An 18,107-nucleotide genomic window follows, 5' to 3' on the forward strand; every position below is an offset into this window, starting at 1 on the left:
GAAAGAAATAAGTAATTAAGATCGCACTGTTTGAAATTTTACAAAGAACTAAATTTGAATTTTACCGTTTTTATAGAATTTTGCCTACATTCCTGTTGGTATCTTAATAAAATCGTTATAGAATTCAAACTATATTAATTTTTAAGCGGTGCTAAAAAATATTGATGCGATAATAACAAAAAATGAATGCACTATGCGCGTTTTTTGTGTTATGTGTAAACAAAAGTAACGCCGAGCTATGGAAATTAGATATTACGATAGGTCGCACGTGCTCGTGGAATGGAAAATTACCGGCATGACATTTTGGTATCTTTACGTTTCGCAGGTAAATTAGATACTAGATTTGTAAAATTATGTCCTTTTGTGAGATTGCCTTCCGGTTATAAGCGGTTTGATTGCCGTCTGCATCCTATGGCCTTAGGCAACGTTATCGGCATAGTTGACACGTTTTCGGAATACATGAGATAATAAACAGTCCGCTTTATCGATTTTCTACTAGCTGACCGCGAGTTACTTTAATTCTCACCTGCCATAATTATTTACGCATTTGTTAAATAAAATAATCGCCAGTTTCAAGCATCAAAACAAGTTTTTCCCTCTGATAAGAAAATAAAAATAATTTTTTTCTCTGGAATGCAATAAAATTATTTGTGTCGGGGCAATTTTATCAGGTCGGTAGGTAAAGGTCAAACAAACTTAATTTTATTTTAAGCCTTACATGCCTTTCTATATCTGTACACACAGCTGGGTTACCATGGAAACTTACATCTACATCTAGGCAATGGTATAATGGTTGATTAATTATCAGATGAGCAGATTTTGGGTGTGAATGTTTACATTTTGTTTCTGGTGGCAACACTTTGATATATTTGATCTTCTTTTTACACATACCCTTTTGTTTCTATACACACAACAGGGTTACCACTGAAATGTACCTCTTCATCTAGGCAATGGTATAATGGATGGCCAACGTTCAGATATACAGTGTTAAACAGAATTGTTTGGAGTGTATAGGCTTCGTATGTTTACTTCTCCTTTCTTGTTACAACACTTTGACATATTTATTTCAGATTTTACACATGTCTTTGTGTAAATATACACAGAACAGGGTTACCATGGAAATGTACCTCTACATCTAGCCAGAGATAAATGGATGACTGACGTCCAAGTCACCGAACAGCAGTGAGAGAAAGACTGCAACCGATCACGTGACAAACGCTTAGTTTTGAATAGCATAAGCCTTGCTAAGATCTGTACATAAATTCAGGTAAAACTTGAATTTAAACAAAATCCGAGTTTATAATAGTTGTGCTTACAGAGAATCCAATCTACATTGTATGTTTTTGTTTCATTATATGTGTTCGGTTTTTGCTGTTTTGTCAGGGATTCGTTTACATTGGCTAGTTAGTTGTGTTTGTGATGTGTTTGAGTGTTTGTTGGTGGTTTTTGGGGAGAGGCTTCAGTGTTTGTTTTGGTGTTTTGTAGAGGTGTTTCAGTGTTTGTTGTGGTGTTTTGTGGAGGTGCTTCAGTGTTTGTTGTGGTGTTTTGTGGAGATGTTTTAGTGTTTGTTGTTGTATTCGTGGTGTCGCCTGTGTGGTTTTCTCGGTTGTAAATGGTTTTGTCAAAAGAGGTTTTTGTTAGTGCAGATTGTTTGTCGAATCGGGTTCTTCGCCTTTTAGTTCGTTATATTGTATTTTGTTTTTACCATTAACGATATGATATTACTATTTATTCATGTACACAATTACATGAATAAGTTAAGTATTGAGGTGTGTTTATATAATTTCTTGTCCTATCAATTTTAGATAGCTGAGACGTACCATGAATGTGCAGACGACAAGTAAAAGGTGCAGAGGACATCTGGGTAAGCGCGCGCAACTGTTCTATTGTATATCTGCTTTTATTCATTTTGTTTTGTATTGCTATTTTTTCCACTAGAATGATGGGGTACTTGGGAAAAAAAGTCACAGCAGGATACAGAGACGCAGACCAAACAAAATGTGCATTTCTCTTTATCATAAACAGGTATGTATATTGCTACCTATGTTATCCTATTTTGCATGCATTTCTCTGCAGATTTTTCCAAACTGATGGCTGATGTTGAATACAAGGACATGTGAAGATATAATGTTGTAGATATCGCAATGGTTTAACGGACGGTGCAGCTATGGTAACTAATGTTGACTTCACAAGCACTGCAAGGAAGTCTTGTAGATTTCACAATGGTTTAGTGCATTGTGCAGCTTGGTTGTTTTTCTAGGGCACAACGGGGTATGTAATTTGTATATGTCATTAGTTTATTTCTTAAGCTATATTAGTAATAGGCGTGCAGTTTTCAATCAAGTTATGCAGATTTATTTTCATTTAAATAATTTTTCTACAAATTCGATATATTCTGGTTGTCATAAAAGCCTACATTATTTAAATTATTTTTATTGTAACCGTATCAGTTGTTAAATAATGACTAGCAGTATTTAGTTAGCAGTGCATGACTTTAAACCTTTAGAAAGCTAAGGTCGACATTTCTCCCAGAGTGACTCAAGAGTTTCGGAAATGCGCATACAGTGTCTGGCTTTGGTGATTGTAAAGCTCGAAGTATTTGGTGAGAAACTAACCAACGAAGGACACAAACCATCTGACGAGAAGCAGTTTCCTAGATCATACACTTAAGGACTTGTAATTTATAACGTACTTTGAATATAAATCGTTGATTCAGTTTTGTTACACTATGAAGTGTCAAAGGTTTTCATGATTGGCATAATTTTACCTAAAGAAAACTTTACTGGGTTCACTGCAATGCCGTGATCTAAATAAGGCAAGCGTTTCTAAAATACAAAAATTTTATCTTTTTGTTAGTAAAAAGTAAAAAGTGTCTTTTCATTTTCAAAGAGGGTTGAATATCCGCTTTCAATACATGACTTTAGTGTAAGTATTGGTGAGAAACCCAGGAAAAAATAATGCGGCCATTTATTATATTGTATTAACAGGAAGAAACTTTTAGTTAATGGAACTACAATTGCCACAGGCCTGCCTTGCTGGTACCATAAAGCTGCCGATAAACAGAGGTGCACTAGTACCTGTCGATACCGGTCACCAGAGACGCACTGGTACCCTATCGATGCCGATCATCAGAGGTGTGCTGGACCCCTTATGTCATGATGTCATCATATTGATCAGGTGTTTTCAACCAGGTAGGTAACTAACTTGCTTAAGAATTGCCGTTTACGCGGCGCGAGTCGATCAAGAATGTATGTTACACTTTTGGTTTCTGACTTAGCCATGTTCTTGATGGAGAGCTAAATTCTACTGGTTAAGGAATTTAATTCGGTTATCTTGAGCTTATTGACTTATCTGAAACAATGTAAAATGTGAAAGCTGCTGTTGATATGGACTAATATCTGGTTCTGTCACATAACTTTCCTTATTTTTTCCAAACATGACTTATCTGAACATGTTGAGGGATTTGTCAAGTTATGTAATACCACAGTCACACATACGGCGCAAATAGCTACGTCTAGCTACGGATAGAAACGTAGTAACCCGTATCGATCCGTACCTGAGCCGTTCGAATCGGTACGAATTGATACGGATTACTACATTAAGGTACGTCTCAGGTACGTTTCAATACGGGTCGATACGGATTACTACGTTTTTATCCGTGGCTAGACGTAGCTTTCCGCGCCGTATGTGTGACTGGGGTATAACATTGACTGGTAGTTATTTAAATGTTACAAAATAATTATTTCGAAAACTTAAGGATAATATCTAAATGATATAAGAGGATTTATAACATGCAAAATAGTTGTCAATTATATCAAGCAGACGACACCAGTTGCTTCTACCAGAGGAGCCTTAACTGTCGTCATCATGAACGCTGATACTGACTTGTATAACATACAGATCTCAAAGGTGATGCCAGTTTGTAAGGCGTTTGTTTCGGAAATAAAAATATCGACCCTAAACTGAAGAGTTTGCTCTGTATTAAAGTACATCACTTAGCAACTAATAGATCAACTGCTTCGTAATATTAAATGACTAAAATTAATTTAGTGTCATATGCTGTCATTTGTGCATTGAAAGTTAATTAATGTAAGACCTGTAGGTAATTATGTCTCCCCCAGGAGACATATTGTTTTTGCCCTGTCCGTCCGTACGTCACACTTCATTTCCGAGCAATAACTGGAGAACCATTTGACCTAGAACCTTCAAACTTCATAGGGTTGTAGGGCTGCTGGAGTAGACAACCCCTATTGTTTTTGGGGTCACTCCGTCAAAGGTCAAGGTCACAGGGGCCTGAACATTGAAAACCATTTCCGATCAATAACTAGAGAACCACTTGACCCCGAATGTTGAAACTTAATAGGATGATTGGTCATGAAGAGTAGATGACCCCTATTGATTTTAGGGGTCACTCCATCAAAGGTCAAGGTCACAGGGGTCTGAACATGGAAAACCATTTCCGATCAATAACTAGAGAACCACTTGACCCAGAATGTTGAAACTTCATAGGATGATTGTACATGTTAAGTAGATGACCCCTATTGTTTTTGGGGTCACTCCATTAAAGGTCAAGGTCACAGGGGCCTAAACATTGAAAACCATTTCCAGTCAATAACTTGAGAACCACTTGACCCAGAATGTTGAAACTTAATAAGATGATTGGTCATGCAGAGTAGACGACCCCTAACGATTTTGGGGTCACTCTGTGAAAGGTCAAGGTCACAGGGGCCCGAACATTGAAAACCATTTCCGGTCAGTAACTTGAGAACCACTTGACCCAGAATGATGAAACTTCATAGGATGATTGGTCATGCAGAGTAGATGACCCCTAATGATTTTGGGGTCACTCTGTTAAAGGTCAAGGCCACAGGGGCCTGAACATGGAAAACCATTTCCGATCAATAACTTGAGAACCACTTGACCCAGAATGTTGAAACTTCATAGGATGATTGTTCATGCAGAGTAAATGACCCCTATTGTTTTTGGGGTCACTCTGTTTAAGGTCAAGGTCTCAGGGGCCTGAACATTGATAACCGTTCCGATCAATAACTTGAGAACACTTGACCCAGAATGTTGAAACTTCATAGGATGATTGAACATGCAGAGTAGATGACCCCTATTGATTTTGGGGTCAGTCTATTAAAGGTCAAGGTCACAGTGGCCTGTTCATGTAAAATCATTTTTGGAAATAACTTGAGAACCACTTGACCTACAATGTTGAAACTTAATAGGATGATTGGACATGCAGAGTAGATGACCCCTATTTATTTTGAGGTCACTTGATCAAAGGTCAAGGTCACAGGAGCCTGAACAGTGACTTGAGAACCGCTAGGCCAAGAGTGTTGAAATTTAGCGGGATGACTGGACATGCCAAGTAGATGATCCCTATTGCAGCGAACCATCAGTGTCTCTTTGACTTTCGCTCCTGACCCCTATTGACTTCTTGCCTATAGGACTTTGCATTGGGGGAGACATGCGCTTTTTTACAAAAGCATTTTCTAGTTAGATTTGTTTCGAGAAAAATGCACGAGTTCTGCAGGAGTGCAATATTATTCCGCTGCAGAACAAGTACATATTTCCCGATACAAATCTAATAATCTTTTTATTACATACCCATCTACACTAATATGAAATATTTAAATGTTTCGGATTTCATTGTAATTTAACAGAGTTTATAATTGAGTATGTAATAAATAATTTTTCAGCACTGATCGATGGTTTTAATGGAATTCAAAGCTTGATGGATATATCGTCTGTATTTGTCCTGTCGTACTCACGGTAAAGAGCTCTTCAACACCTCTTGCACAAAACAAAAAATCCTGGATGGCCGGGCAGACGAAGACTTCAGTCAGGTAAAGATATATATTTCATAACGTTTGTTCAGTTAGTTTGAAAGTATTTGTATGCAGATTGTAAATGATAAAGTTCCATAAACATGGTAACGGTATTGCTGCAAAAATATTCTGGCAAGTTGTATTATATAATAATATTGCCACAAAAATATCTGACACAATGTGCTCACACAGACAGGCAAATATGGAAAATGTTAACGATAAGAGGGGATTTTGACCGTCACGGTGGTATCTGGTGAGGTTCAGGTACTGGTTAGAAACCAGTTCGCAAAATTATGAGAATAAATAAGACCTCTATTACTACTCTATGTATATTAATTCAGTTTTACCTGAGCGTAGAGCTACTTTAAATCAGTGAACAGTTCATTCTGAAATTCAGACCATATTTGAACTTAGGCTATGTCACCAACAGACTGATATCCGAGAAAATACAAATTGTTGTTACATGCTCATTTCTTTTACCCGTTAAGTTACAATGGTACCGGAAACATCAGTAATTTTCCATACACTGACACCTGAATTTCGTATATTTTTTTTTGCATGCATTAAAGGTGAATTATGATACGACGTGTTTTATGCCCATGGTGTCAAAGGCCCATGAGGTATATAGTGTTTGAACTATCCGTCTTTTCGTCAGTCACATTTCTTTTGTACTCGGCTGCTTTTACGGTTTATATCTTTTTGAAATGAAACATGGTTTACAACGTTAACATTTAACTGACATGTGCATATTGTCCGGATTTTCATGTCATATTCTTTTGGAGTTATGGTCCTTTTTTCAACTTTGAAATATTACAACTACATCAGAACATCGTGTACTCAGCTGTCAGTTTCAACCCGATTCCAATGAAACATAAGTGGACATGTATATATTGTCGGAACCTCGATGTCTGATTTTTTTTTCTCGAGTTATGACCTTTTTCTCGGACGTCGAAATATTACGGACTTAATATTACGACCAAATCAGAACACTGTGTGCTCATGTCCTACAATTCAAATGAAACTTGGTTAACATTATCAGCTTGAAGTACATGCTCATTTTTTTCCGGAGTTCGGTGTCCGATGTTTTTGGAGTTTTGTCGGTGTTTTAAATTCTTAGTAATATCTCAAGAACATTTTCAGTAGTCAATTGTTATATGATGTTGACATCATTCTTTTCCTTTCTTTCGGCAATTACTGACAACTGTAATTTAATCTTTACATATTACACAGTTCTACTGTTTGGTTTGTTAACTTAGTTTTAAAGACATTGATTCAGTTGGTCTTGAGAAATCCTGCATTTGTAATTATACATATTTTCTCCCTATTTGGAGATAAACCGCACTTTTTGCATAAGGCATGGTTTGGCGCCAATACCAGTAATTCATATTTTTAATATGACCGAAACATTGCCAAATGGTACTAATTTCAGTCGGTTTATCGCAACATTTTACTTGGACTTTATCATACTCTCCCTGTTTAAAACCCCAAACTTTATTTTAAAACCAAAGTATTTATTTAATAAAATACACATTGTTATCTGCAAATTGTTTATCTCTAAGACTCTTCAGATAGGCATAGAAAGATTTTTTTGCACGCATTAAAGGTGAATTATGACACGACGTAAGTTGTCAGATATATTTTATGCCCACGGTGTCAAAGGCTCATGGGTATATCAGTCCATCCGTCTGTCAAATTTCTTTTGTACTCGGCTGCTTTTACAGTTTATATCTTATTGAGATGAAACTTTGTATACAGCATTAACATTTAACTTACATACGGATTTTCATGTCATATTCTTTTGGAGTAATAGTCCTTTTTCGGACATTGAAACTTTGAAATATTACAACTAGATCAGAACATTGTGTACACAGCTTCACATATAGTTTCCACCAAATTCCAATGTAAATGATTCAAAGTCAACGATATTAAACAATATATGAGCCGCGCCATGAGAAAACCACCATAGTGCATTTGCGACCAGCATGGATCCGTGCAGTCTGGGCAGGATCCATGCTGTTCGCTAACCGTTTCTCTAATTGCAATAGGCTTTTAAAGCGAACAGCATGGATCCTGACCAGACTATACGGATGCGCAGGCTGGTCTGGATCCATGCTGGTTGCAAATGCACTATGTTGGTTTTCTCATGGCGCGGCTCATACATTATAGGCAAGAGAATTACTGTGAAAAGACATGCCTGGCAATCAGTCGCCAATCATTAAGCTGTTCTTAGCATATTTTAATTGAACTTCATGGATTTTACTGGTTATTGTAGCACCAGATGTACAAAGTATAATTATTTCAGGTTTGAAAAGGCAAGAAAACAGTTTTACGTTACTGAAAGACATAGAAAAGAATCGATTGCAGAAACATATCATCATGCCGTCCTGTGTTTGTTATTTCCAACAGATGACAGTGCGATGCGTTCCAGGTAATACCTTTAAAAAGTCTGTTTGATACTAGCTCTGTCTGTAAGCAATTAATGATTTTTAGCTCGACTATACGAAGTATAAGGAGAGCTATACTACTCGACCCGGCGTCGGTGTCGGTTAAAGTTTTTTTTAACACTTTCTCCTTTTTTCTTCTTATCTCTGTAAATACTTGATGGATTTGATTCAAACTTAAAATAGTTATTCCCCATCATCACCCACATCATCTGACATAAAGGCCATAACTCTGGCACCAATATTTCATGAAATTATTCCCATTTTTACTTAGATTTTCAGGTTAAAGTTTTGATACACTTTCACTCTATCTCTGTTATTACTGAATGGATTTGATTCGTACTTAAAATAATTGTTCAACATCATCACCCACATCATATGACACAAGGTGCATAACTCTGGCACAAAGTTTTCATGAATTATTCCCCCTTTTACTTAGAATTTCAGGTTAAAGTTTTGATACACTCCCTCTCTATCTCTGTTATTACTGAATGGATTTGATTCAGACTTAAAATAATTGTTCAAAATCATCACCCACATCATATGACACAAGGTTCGTAACTCTGGCACCATTTTTGCAAGAATTATGCCCCCTTTTACTTAGAATTTAAGGTTAGTTTCGATGCATTTTCAATATTTCTCAGTTATTATGAAATGCATTTGATTCAAACTTGAAGTAGTTGTTCCACATCATCACCCGCATCATATGACACCAGGTGCATAACTCTTGCACCAATATTTAATGAATTATGCCCAATGTTTGCTTAGAATTATACTTATATATAGTGTTTATATGATACACTTTATCTTGACCTCTCTTATTACTTAATATTTTTGACACAGACTCAAGCTATTGTGCAATATCTTCATTCACCATTGGAGTCATTAAACACTCCAGTGACAGCTCCAGTGCCCTCAGATGTGCCCAGTTTCACTATCCAGCATAGGAATACTCAAGCACGTTGTCTCCTGTGACAGCTCTTGTTATGTCTCCCCCAGGAGACATATTGTTTTTGCCCTGTCCGTCCGTACGTCACACTTCATTTCCGAGCAATAACTGGAGAACCATTTGACCTAGAACCTTCAAACTTCATAGGGTTATAGGGCTGCTGGAGTAGACGACCCCTATTGTTTTTGGGGTCACTCCGTCAAAGGTCAAGGTCACAGGGGCCTGAACATTGAAAACCATTTCCGATCAATAACTAGAGAACCACTTGACCCAGAATGTTGAAACTTAATAGGATGATTGGCCATGAAGAGTAGATGACCCCTATTGATTTTGGGGTCACTCCGTCAAAGGTCAAGGTCACAGGGACCTGAACATTGAAAACCATTTCCGATCAATAACTAGAGAACCACTTGACCCAGAATGTTGAAACTTCATAGGATGATTGGTCATGAAGAGTAGATGACCTCTATTGATTTTGGGGTCACTCCGTCAAAGGTCAAGGTCACAGGGGCCTGAACATTGAAAACCATTTCCGATCAATAACTAGAGAACCACTTGACCCAGAATGTTGAAACTTCATAGGATGATTGGACATGAAGAATAGATGACCCCTATTGATTTTGGGGTCACTCCATGAAAGGTCAAGGTCACAGGGGCCTGAACATGGAAAACCATTTCCGATCAATAACTAGAGAACCACTTGACCCAGAATGTTGAAACTTCATAGGATGATTGTACATGCAAAGTAGACGACCCCTATTGATTTTGGGGTCACTCCATTAAAGGTCAAGGTCACAGGGGCCTAAACATTGAAAACCATTTCCAGTCAATAACTTGAGAACCACTTGACCCAGAATGTTGAAACTTAATAAGATGATTGGTCATGCAGAGTAGATGACCCCTAACGATTTTGGGGTCACTCTGTGAAAGGTCAAGGTCACAGGGGCCTGAACATTGAAAACCATTTCCGGTCAGTAACTTGAGAACCTCTCGACCCAGAATGTTGAAACTTCATAGGATGATTGTTCATGCAGAGTAGATGACCCCTAACGATTTTAGGGTCACTCCGTTAAAGGTCAAGGTCACAGAGGCCTGAACATTGATAACCAGTTCCGATCAATAACTTGAGAACCACTTGACCCAGAATGTTGAAACTTCATAGGATGATTGAACATGCAGAGTAGATGACCCCTATTGATTTTGGTGTCAGTCTATTAAAGGTCAAGGTCACAGTGGCCTGTTCATGTAAAATCATTTTTTGGAAATAACTTGAGAACCACTTGACCTACAATGTTGAAACTTAATAGGATGATGGACATGCAGAGTAGATGACCCCTATTTATTTTGAGGTCACTTGATCAAAGGTCAAGGTCACAGGAGCCTGAACAGTGACTTGAGAACCACTAGGCCAAGAGTGTTGAAATTTAGCGGGATGACTGGACATGCCAAGTAGATGATCCCTATTGCAGTCAACCATCAGTGTCTCTTTGACTTTCGCTCCTGACCCCTATTGCATGGCTCGCACAGGCCATGAAAAGTCCTTGAATTTGATGCCTACTCCTTGAAAACTACTTGAATTTTGTAACAGTCAGAAACTACTTGAAAACTACTTGAATTTAGGAAAAAACATACAAAAGATGGCAAATAGTCCTTAAATTCGTTGGGTGCGAAGTGAAAATGGACAAACATTATAAACGGACCAAAATAAACTAAAACACGACGGAAAAAAACCCAACTGTTACCGCCATTAGGACCTGCCACGGAGTTGGCGATAGTACAGTACAGTACTGTACTTTACGGGTTTTATGCTCTTTCAAGTAATTTTCACACTGTGTAATTTATCCGCGATGCATTGAAGGTCATTTTTGGTTATTTCATGTCTCGGCAACAGTGACATTGCGCCCATTTTAGTCCTTGAAAATGGAGGAACTACTTGAATTTTTTTTGGGAAGGTCTGTATGAACCATGTATTGACTTCTTGCCTATAGGACTTTGCATTGGGGGAGACATGCGCTTTTTTACAAAAGCATTTTCTAGTTTTTTTTGGGTTTTTTTTTTGACATCTGTTCTGCAATAGTTTGTTTAAAGCACGGCTATACGAATTATGTAGAGATCTATCCTACTCACAATTCCATTGGCGTCCGCGTCTGCGGCCATTTCAGATTCAGGCTATAGTTTTTATGCATTTTCACTTTAACTCTGTTGTTACTCAGATCTAAAATACTTGATCCTCAACATCATCAACATCATATGACATAAGGTCGCGGAACCACTCTGTCATGAATACTGTCCACTTTTACCCGGAAACATTATTCATGATTCTCAACAAGCTGATATCTCTGTTCTTACCCCTCGAAACTGAATGAAACTATACATTCCTTCCCTTTAATAGTATCAAGTCAATGACCTAGGTTTCATAAGTCTTTCTATTATTTTGTCGAAAATATATTTCTTTTTTACTTAGACATTTTTCAAGAAAATTCTAATTGCGATTGTCGGCGAGTTAGTTTTCTGAGTAACTTTGTAACTAACTACACATTGTAACTGAATGAAAATTCACATTTACTTCTCGCGACCTTCATACCAACTAAATGACATAGCTTTCATAACTATTAATATCATTTTAATGAAAATATTATGGCCTTTCCTTTAGCTCGACTACTTGGAGAATATTGCACTCGCCAATTCGCCGGCGCCCAAGTTTTGTTCAGCTTTTGTATGTAAGCTGGTATTAGTACTCACAAGGGGAAATGGATGGAAAATTCACACACTTCGTTCATTGAAATAATCGGACATGCACTGCTCAGTTGCACTACTTTGCATTTTTACAAAATTATGTTCCTTTTTCGACTTAGCAGTTTTAGTTGATTTTTGAATCCCAGTGGTATCCCAGTGCCCTCTGATGGAAATAGATTGATACTTCCCACACTTCTTCACTGTCATGAACTGTGCACTCACCATGGCGTCCTCGGCGGCGTCACACATTGGTAAAAGTTTTGTTTGCAAGTACGTATAGCTATCATTTAAAGATACGCTATATAAAACTTTGAAATTCTCTTTTTATACGTCCGTTTGAAAAACGGGACGTATTATGGGAACGCCCCTGGCGGGCTGGTGGGCGACGTCCGCAGACTTTGTCCGGTGCATATCTTCTTCATGCATGGAGAGATTTTAATGAAACTTCGCAAAATTGTTCACCATCATAAGGCGGAGTGTCATGCGCAAGAATCAGGTCCCTAGGTCTAAGGTCAAGGTCACACTTAGAGGTCAAAGGATAGAAGAATGAAAACTTTGTCTGGAGAATTTCTTCTTCAAGCATGAAGGGATTTTGCTATAACTTGGCACAAATGTTCACCACCATGAGACGGAGTGTCATGCACAAGAACCAGGTCCCTAGGTCTAAGATCAAGGTCACATTTAGAGGCCAAAGGTAAGATACAAGAATGACTTTGTTCGGAGCATTTCTCCTTCATATAGGAGGGAAGTTGATGTAACTTGGCACAATTGTACCTCATCAGGAGGCGGAGTGTTATGCGCAGGTCCCTTCTTTAGAATTATTGTACCCCCCGACAACAAAGTTGTAAGGGGGGGTATACTGGTTTCAGGTTGTCTGTCTGTCTGTCTGTCCGTAGACGCAATCTTGTGCGCACCATCTCTCCTTATCCCCTTGACAGAATTTAATGAAACTTCACACAAGTGATCAGTACCAACAGTAGTTGTGCATGGGGCATGTTAGGTTCTTTTAGAAAAAAAATTTGCAGAGTTATGGGACTTTGTTTTTTTGTTACTATACTATATACATAGACACAATCTTGTGCGCACCATCTCTCCTCATCCCCTTGACACAATTTAATGAAACTTCACCCAAGTGTTCAGTACCAACAGTAGTTGTGCATGGGGCATGTTAGGTTCTTTTAGAAAAAAAATTTGCAGAGTTATGGGACTTTGTTTTTTTGTTACTATACTATATACAGAGACACAATCTTGTGCGCACCATCTCTCCTCATCCCCTTGACACAATTTAATGAAACTTCACACAAGTGATCAGTTACAACAGTAGTTGTGCATGGGGCATTTAGGTTCTTTCAGCGACAAAAATTGCAGAGTTATGGGACTTTGTTTCTTGTTAAAATACTATGTACATACAGTCTGCATATGCAATCTTGTGCGTGCCTAATCTACCAAACCCTTACACACAATTTAATGAAACTTCACACAAGTGATCAGTACCAGCCCTAGTTGTGCATGGTGCATGTTACATTCTTTTAGATAAATATTCTGCATAGTTATGGGACTTTGTTTTTTGTTACTATACTGTATACATACAGTCTATATACATACAGTCCACATAATTATGCAATCTTGTGTGTGTCAAATTGCAATGTACTGTGTCAGTGCATGTTGGGGGTACATTCATCACCTTTAGTGATAGCTCTAGTTTCCCTTTGTTGTTATTATAAATAGCTTTCCCCTAGTTGTTACTATAAATAACTTTTATTGTAACTTTTTAGCTCACCTGAGCCAAAGGCTCATGGTGAGCTTTTGTGACCGCTCAATGTCCGTCGTGCAGTGTGCGTCGTCTGTCGTCAATCGTCTGTCCGTCAACAATTTCTAAAAAAAATCTTCTTATTAAAAACCACTGGGCAGAATTACACCAAACTTCATAGGAATGATCCTTGGGTAATCCCCTTTCAAATTTATTCAAACAATTGAATTCCATACAGAACTCTAGTTGCAATGGCAACCGAAAGGAAAAATTTAAAAAATCTTCTTGTCCAAAACGGGAGGTCATAGGGCTTTGATATTTGGTATGTAGCATCATCTAGTAGTCCTCTACCAAGGTTTACAAATTATCCCCCTAAGGTCAATATGGCCCCACCCTGGGGTCACATTGTTTACATAGACTTATATAAGGAAAATTTTGAAAACCTTGTCTAAAACCACAAGGCGTAGAGCCTTGATATTTAGCATGTGACATCATGTAATGGTCCTCTATATAGATTGCTCAAATTATGCCCCTTGGGTGAAAAGAGGGCCTGCGCCGGGGGTCCCAAGTTTTACATAGACCTTTATAGGAAAAACATTTAAAAATCTTCTTGTCTGAAACCACAATTCCTAGGCCTTTGATATTTGGTATGTAGCATTGCGTGGTGGCCCTTTTCCAAGATTGTTCAAATTATGCCCTTGGTGTGAAAAGAAGCCCCGCTCTAGGTTACTTGTTATATGAGTTATATAGGAAAAAATACTTAAAAAATTATCTGATCATATTTCCTGATGACCCAAAGTAGGGGTCATTTGACTGTGACCTTGACCTACTGACCTACTTTCTTGTTTTTTAAGATACAGCCTTGAAATTTGGATGACATATACAGTTTTGCACACCAATCTTAAAAGTGACTTTTAGTGACCATGAATGTGACCTACTGACCTACTGTTTTAATATTTTAGCATCAGTTTGACTTTTGAAACATGAAGCTCATATTACTCAGGTGAGCGATCCAGGGTCATCGTGACCCTCTTGTTTATATTTTTTTTTATAATTGACCACTTTTCTGCGGTACAACACAGATGTTACTTTCAAATTTAGGGTGTATTTTAAGGTATCTGTACCTGGTAAGGAGATTTTTTTTGTGGATTTAGAAAACCAAAATACTTACAGTAATTACTACACAACCACAGAATTAAAATTCCATTTGCAATTACAGGTGCTAGTGTAAAGAAATTTGCTATGACGGGCATATATTGTGACATTCTGGCACTCTTGTTGGACCTAGAAAGTCCTGGTTAAAGTTTTGCATGCAAGTAACTATATAGCTATTGTTTAAAGGCATATAGCTTTGAAACATTTTTTCTAGGTCAATAACCAACTTTTTAGAATCAAGTCCCATAACTCTGACATGTATTTCGGGCAGATTATGCACTCTTTTTGAATTAGAAAATCCTGACTAAAGTTATGCATGCAGCTACTATCTTCAAACCTGATGCAGATATTGATTTGAAACTTCAAATGTGTCTTCCGAGTTATAAAACTTTGCATGCAAGTTACTATCTCCAAAACAATGTAGATACTGGACCGAAACTCTACAGATATTTAAACATATAGGGTAATATTCTTGCTTCAAATAGGCGAGCATTGGCTGTCGTATTGACAGCTCTTGTTTTATATAGAAAACTTTTAAAACTGTGCACAATTTTTTATCATCATTAGGTGAATAAGTAGAAATATCTCTCGCAAGCATTTCGTTATAATTATGCCGCCTTATATATGCGAAATTATAATTATCCCCCGCCGATGAAATCGGGAGAGGGGTATTGAAATGGCGTTGTCCGTCCATCCGTTAGTCCGTCCGTCTGCAGCCATTTCTCAGTAACTACCTTGTAGAATTTCATGAAACTTGAAATAAACATGAACCATCATACTGCGATGATGCCGATCAATTTTTTTTTTTGATTGGTCAATTTCTCTTAGAGTTATTGCACTTGATTTAATGAAAAATGTCCGTCCGCAGCCATTTCTCAGTAACTAGCAGGTAGAATTTCATCAAACTTGATATAGACATGAACCAAGATACTGTGATGATGCCCTTCAAGTTGTTTTTTTTCCATTAGTCAATTTCCCTTAGAGTTATAGCCCTTGATTTAATGAAAAATGCACAAAAATGTCCGTGGGCAGCCATTTCTCAGTTACTAGCAAGTAGAATTTCATCAAACTTGAAATAAATATGAACCAACATACTTTGATGATGCCCGTCATTTTCTTTTTTTTATTGGTCAATTTTCCATACAGTTATTGCCCTTTAATTGTTTAAAAAAAAAACCCATCCATTTTCTGTTAATTTGATTTTGACTAATGAAATTATTTGCTTCTTTGTAACATTCTTAACTTTTTGCTGGATATATTTTTTTGCCGTTCCTCACCACAGATCCTTTCGGCGGGGGATACCAATTCATTGAATTTGCTTGTTTCTTGGTTATTTTGTTTTTGTTTTGGACAACTATAACAGCTTTGAACCTTCATACATTTGTTTATTATTATTCACTTAGTAAATAGGCCAAGAATCATAATATTTTTCTTGCATTTTGTAGCTTGAAAGCCCATTTAAATTGACAAAATTGGTATTTTTGTTACTTTGTTTTGGGTCACTTTGCTTGAATACTATAGATTTGAAACTTTATACCTTTTTATATGCCCGTTTAAAAAATCAGACATTTTATATAATGGCGCATGATTGCTTGCGTCTTTTGGTCTGTCCGTCTGTCCATCGTATTTCGTGTCCGGAACATAACTCAATAATCATTCAAGTTATTAACTTTAAACTTGTCATAAAGGTTTGTGGCGATTAGACTATATGCAAAGCGCATAGGTCAAAGGTCACTGTCACAACAGCGTAAAATATCTAGTTTCTTGTTGTTTATATGCTGCCTTTGATTAAATATTTCCATTCCAAATTTTTACTTATTTTGCTTGCGAAGGAAGGGGAGAGATATATTTTTGCTGATTACTCTGAATAGAAAAAAAAATCATAAAATATTTAGTTAAATTTGATTTGACCTTACATCTTGAAGTATTTTATGTCTTAATTATTTATAATCATTTCAGATTGATTTCAAACACACAAGAGAGAAATATAAAGCGGAAGGAAAAAAGAAGTATGATGAATTCACCACAAACCTTGCACAAGATATAAGCATGACCACCACCACAGCCACCCGACACAGCATATTTAAAACAATTAGAAATAAGCTGACATGTTTATAATCATATCCCCACATACAAAGTATATGGGTTATATGGAGTCACGTATGTCCACCAGTCTGTTCGTCCGTCCGCCATCGGTCCGCTTTCATAAAACTGACATCAATTATTAACCACATCAAGACGGTGTGCTGAGCTCACAACCCATGTCACTAGGTCCAAAGTTAAGGTTACTCTTTGAGGTCAAAAGTCATATAGTTTAACTTCATGTCCGCTCCATATTGTCTAAATGGCTTGGAAGGTACAAAGCTCGACTACTCGAAGAATAAAGATGATTGTTATACTTGCCTTTGCGTCGGTGTCACTGTCACCGATGTATTCAAGTTAAATTTTATAGCAAGCTTGTGTCACTATATATTCTTTACTACTTCCCCCTTTTAACTTCAAACTTCATATAAGTGTTAGTCTTGGTAAGGGACAGACATCTATTACTTTTTGAGTTGACTTCTAAGCGTCAAAGGGCACTGGTCAAACATTATAACAGTGCTGGTTAAAGTTTGACAAACTTCTTAATTTCACCATATCCTCTAACCATATAATCACCAAACCTTACATGAGGATTGACCTAAGGAAAGGGCAAACATCTTTAGGTTTAAGATCAGGTAGGTCAAAGATCAAGGGCACTGGGGTCAGATTTTATAATAATTTTGGTTAAAGTTTTAAGGCCCATTTCCCAATTTGACATAAAACCCAAAAACTGTTTCTTTTTGCACGGTACCCCATATAACCCCCTTTTTTAAAACCCCTCCCCACATTTCTTCCCCCAAACCCGACCCCTCCCCAAAATTCCTTCCTCACACAAACCTTTCCCATTTCATATTCCCCCTCATCTCCCTCCCCACCTGTCTTCCCCACTTCCCCCAACCCCCAAATTTCCCACTTCTCCCTTCCCCCCAAAGAAAATTTATTTTACATTTTATTTTACAATTAATTATATTGTAAATTAACAAGGGGGAAATTCGATCTATTTCCTTACCATGGAAAAAAGAGGGCCCGGAAAAAACCCCCCTGAAAAGGGTGATTTTTTCCTTACTTTTTTTTTTTTTAAAGGATATCTGACAAAAACCCACATGTCAAATAACCTGCTCCACTTTTTTTCTCTACCTACCGGCCCCTTTTCCATTTTT

The 18,107-nt window shown here is 37.4% G+C and overlaps 1 protein-coding gene across 2 annotated transcripts; it reads left to right on the top strand.

Moving 5' to 3' along the window:
• Positions 1 to 2,924: 2,924 nt before the first annotated feature.
• LOC123532421 (uncharacterized) lies at positions 2,925 to 16,934 on the top strand. Of its 2 annotated transcripts, XM_053551323.1 has the most exons (4): positions 2,925 to 3,191; positions 5,706 to 5,852; positions 8,137 to 8,262; positions 16,825 to 16,934. In XM_053551323.1, exons 2-4 carry the CDS (start codon positions 5,824 to 5,826, stop codon positions 16,910 to 16,912), a joined length of 243 nt encoding a protein of 80 aa, XP_053407298.1. In that variant the 5' UTR covers positions 2,925 to 3,191; positions 5,706 to 5,823; the 3' UTR covers positions 16,913 to 16,934. The 2 variants fall into 2 exon arrangements, with proteins under 2 accessions (XP_053407298.1, XP_053407297.1); XM_053551322.1 differs by lacking the exon at positions 5,706 to 5,852.
• The last annotated feature ends 1,173 nt before the right edge of the window (positions 16,935 to 18,107 follow it).

Source organism: Mercenaria mercenaria, chromosome 9, assembly GCF_021730395.1.
Source record: "Mercenaria mercenaria strain notata chromosome 9, MADL_Memer_1, whole genome shotgun sequence".
NCBI lineage: Eukaryota > Metazoa > Mollusca > Bivalvia > Venerida > Veneridae > Mercenaria > Mercenaria mercenaria.

Bases quoted from the DNA above. Each gene is read 5' to 3' on its own strand.
- LOC123532421 (XM_053551322.1), top strand. From the start codon at position 3,005: ATGGAACTACAATTGCCACAGGCCTGCCTTGCTGGTACCATAAAGCTG. The intron at 3,192-8,136 runs GTAGGTAACTAA...TAATTATTTCAG, and splicing joins GATCAGGTGTTTTCAACCAG to GTTTGAAAAGGCAAGAAAAC.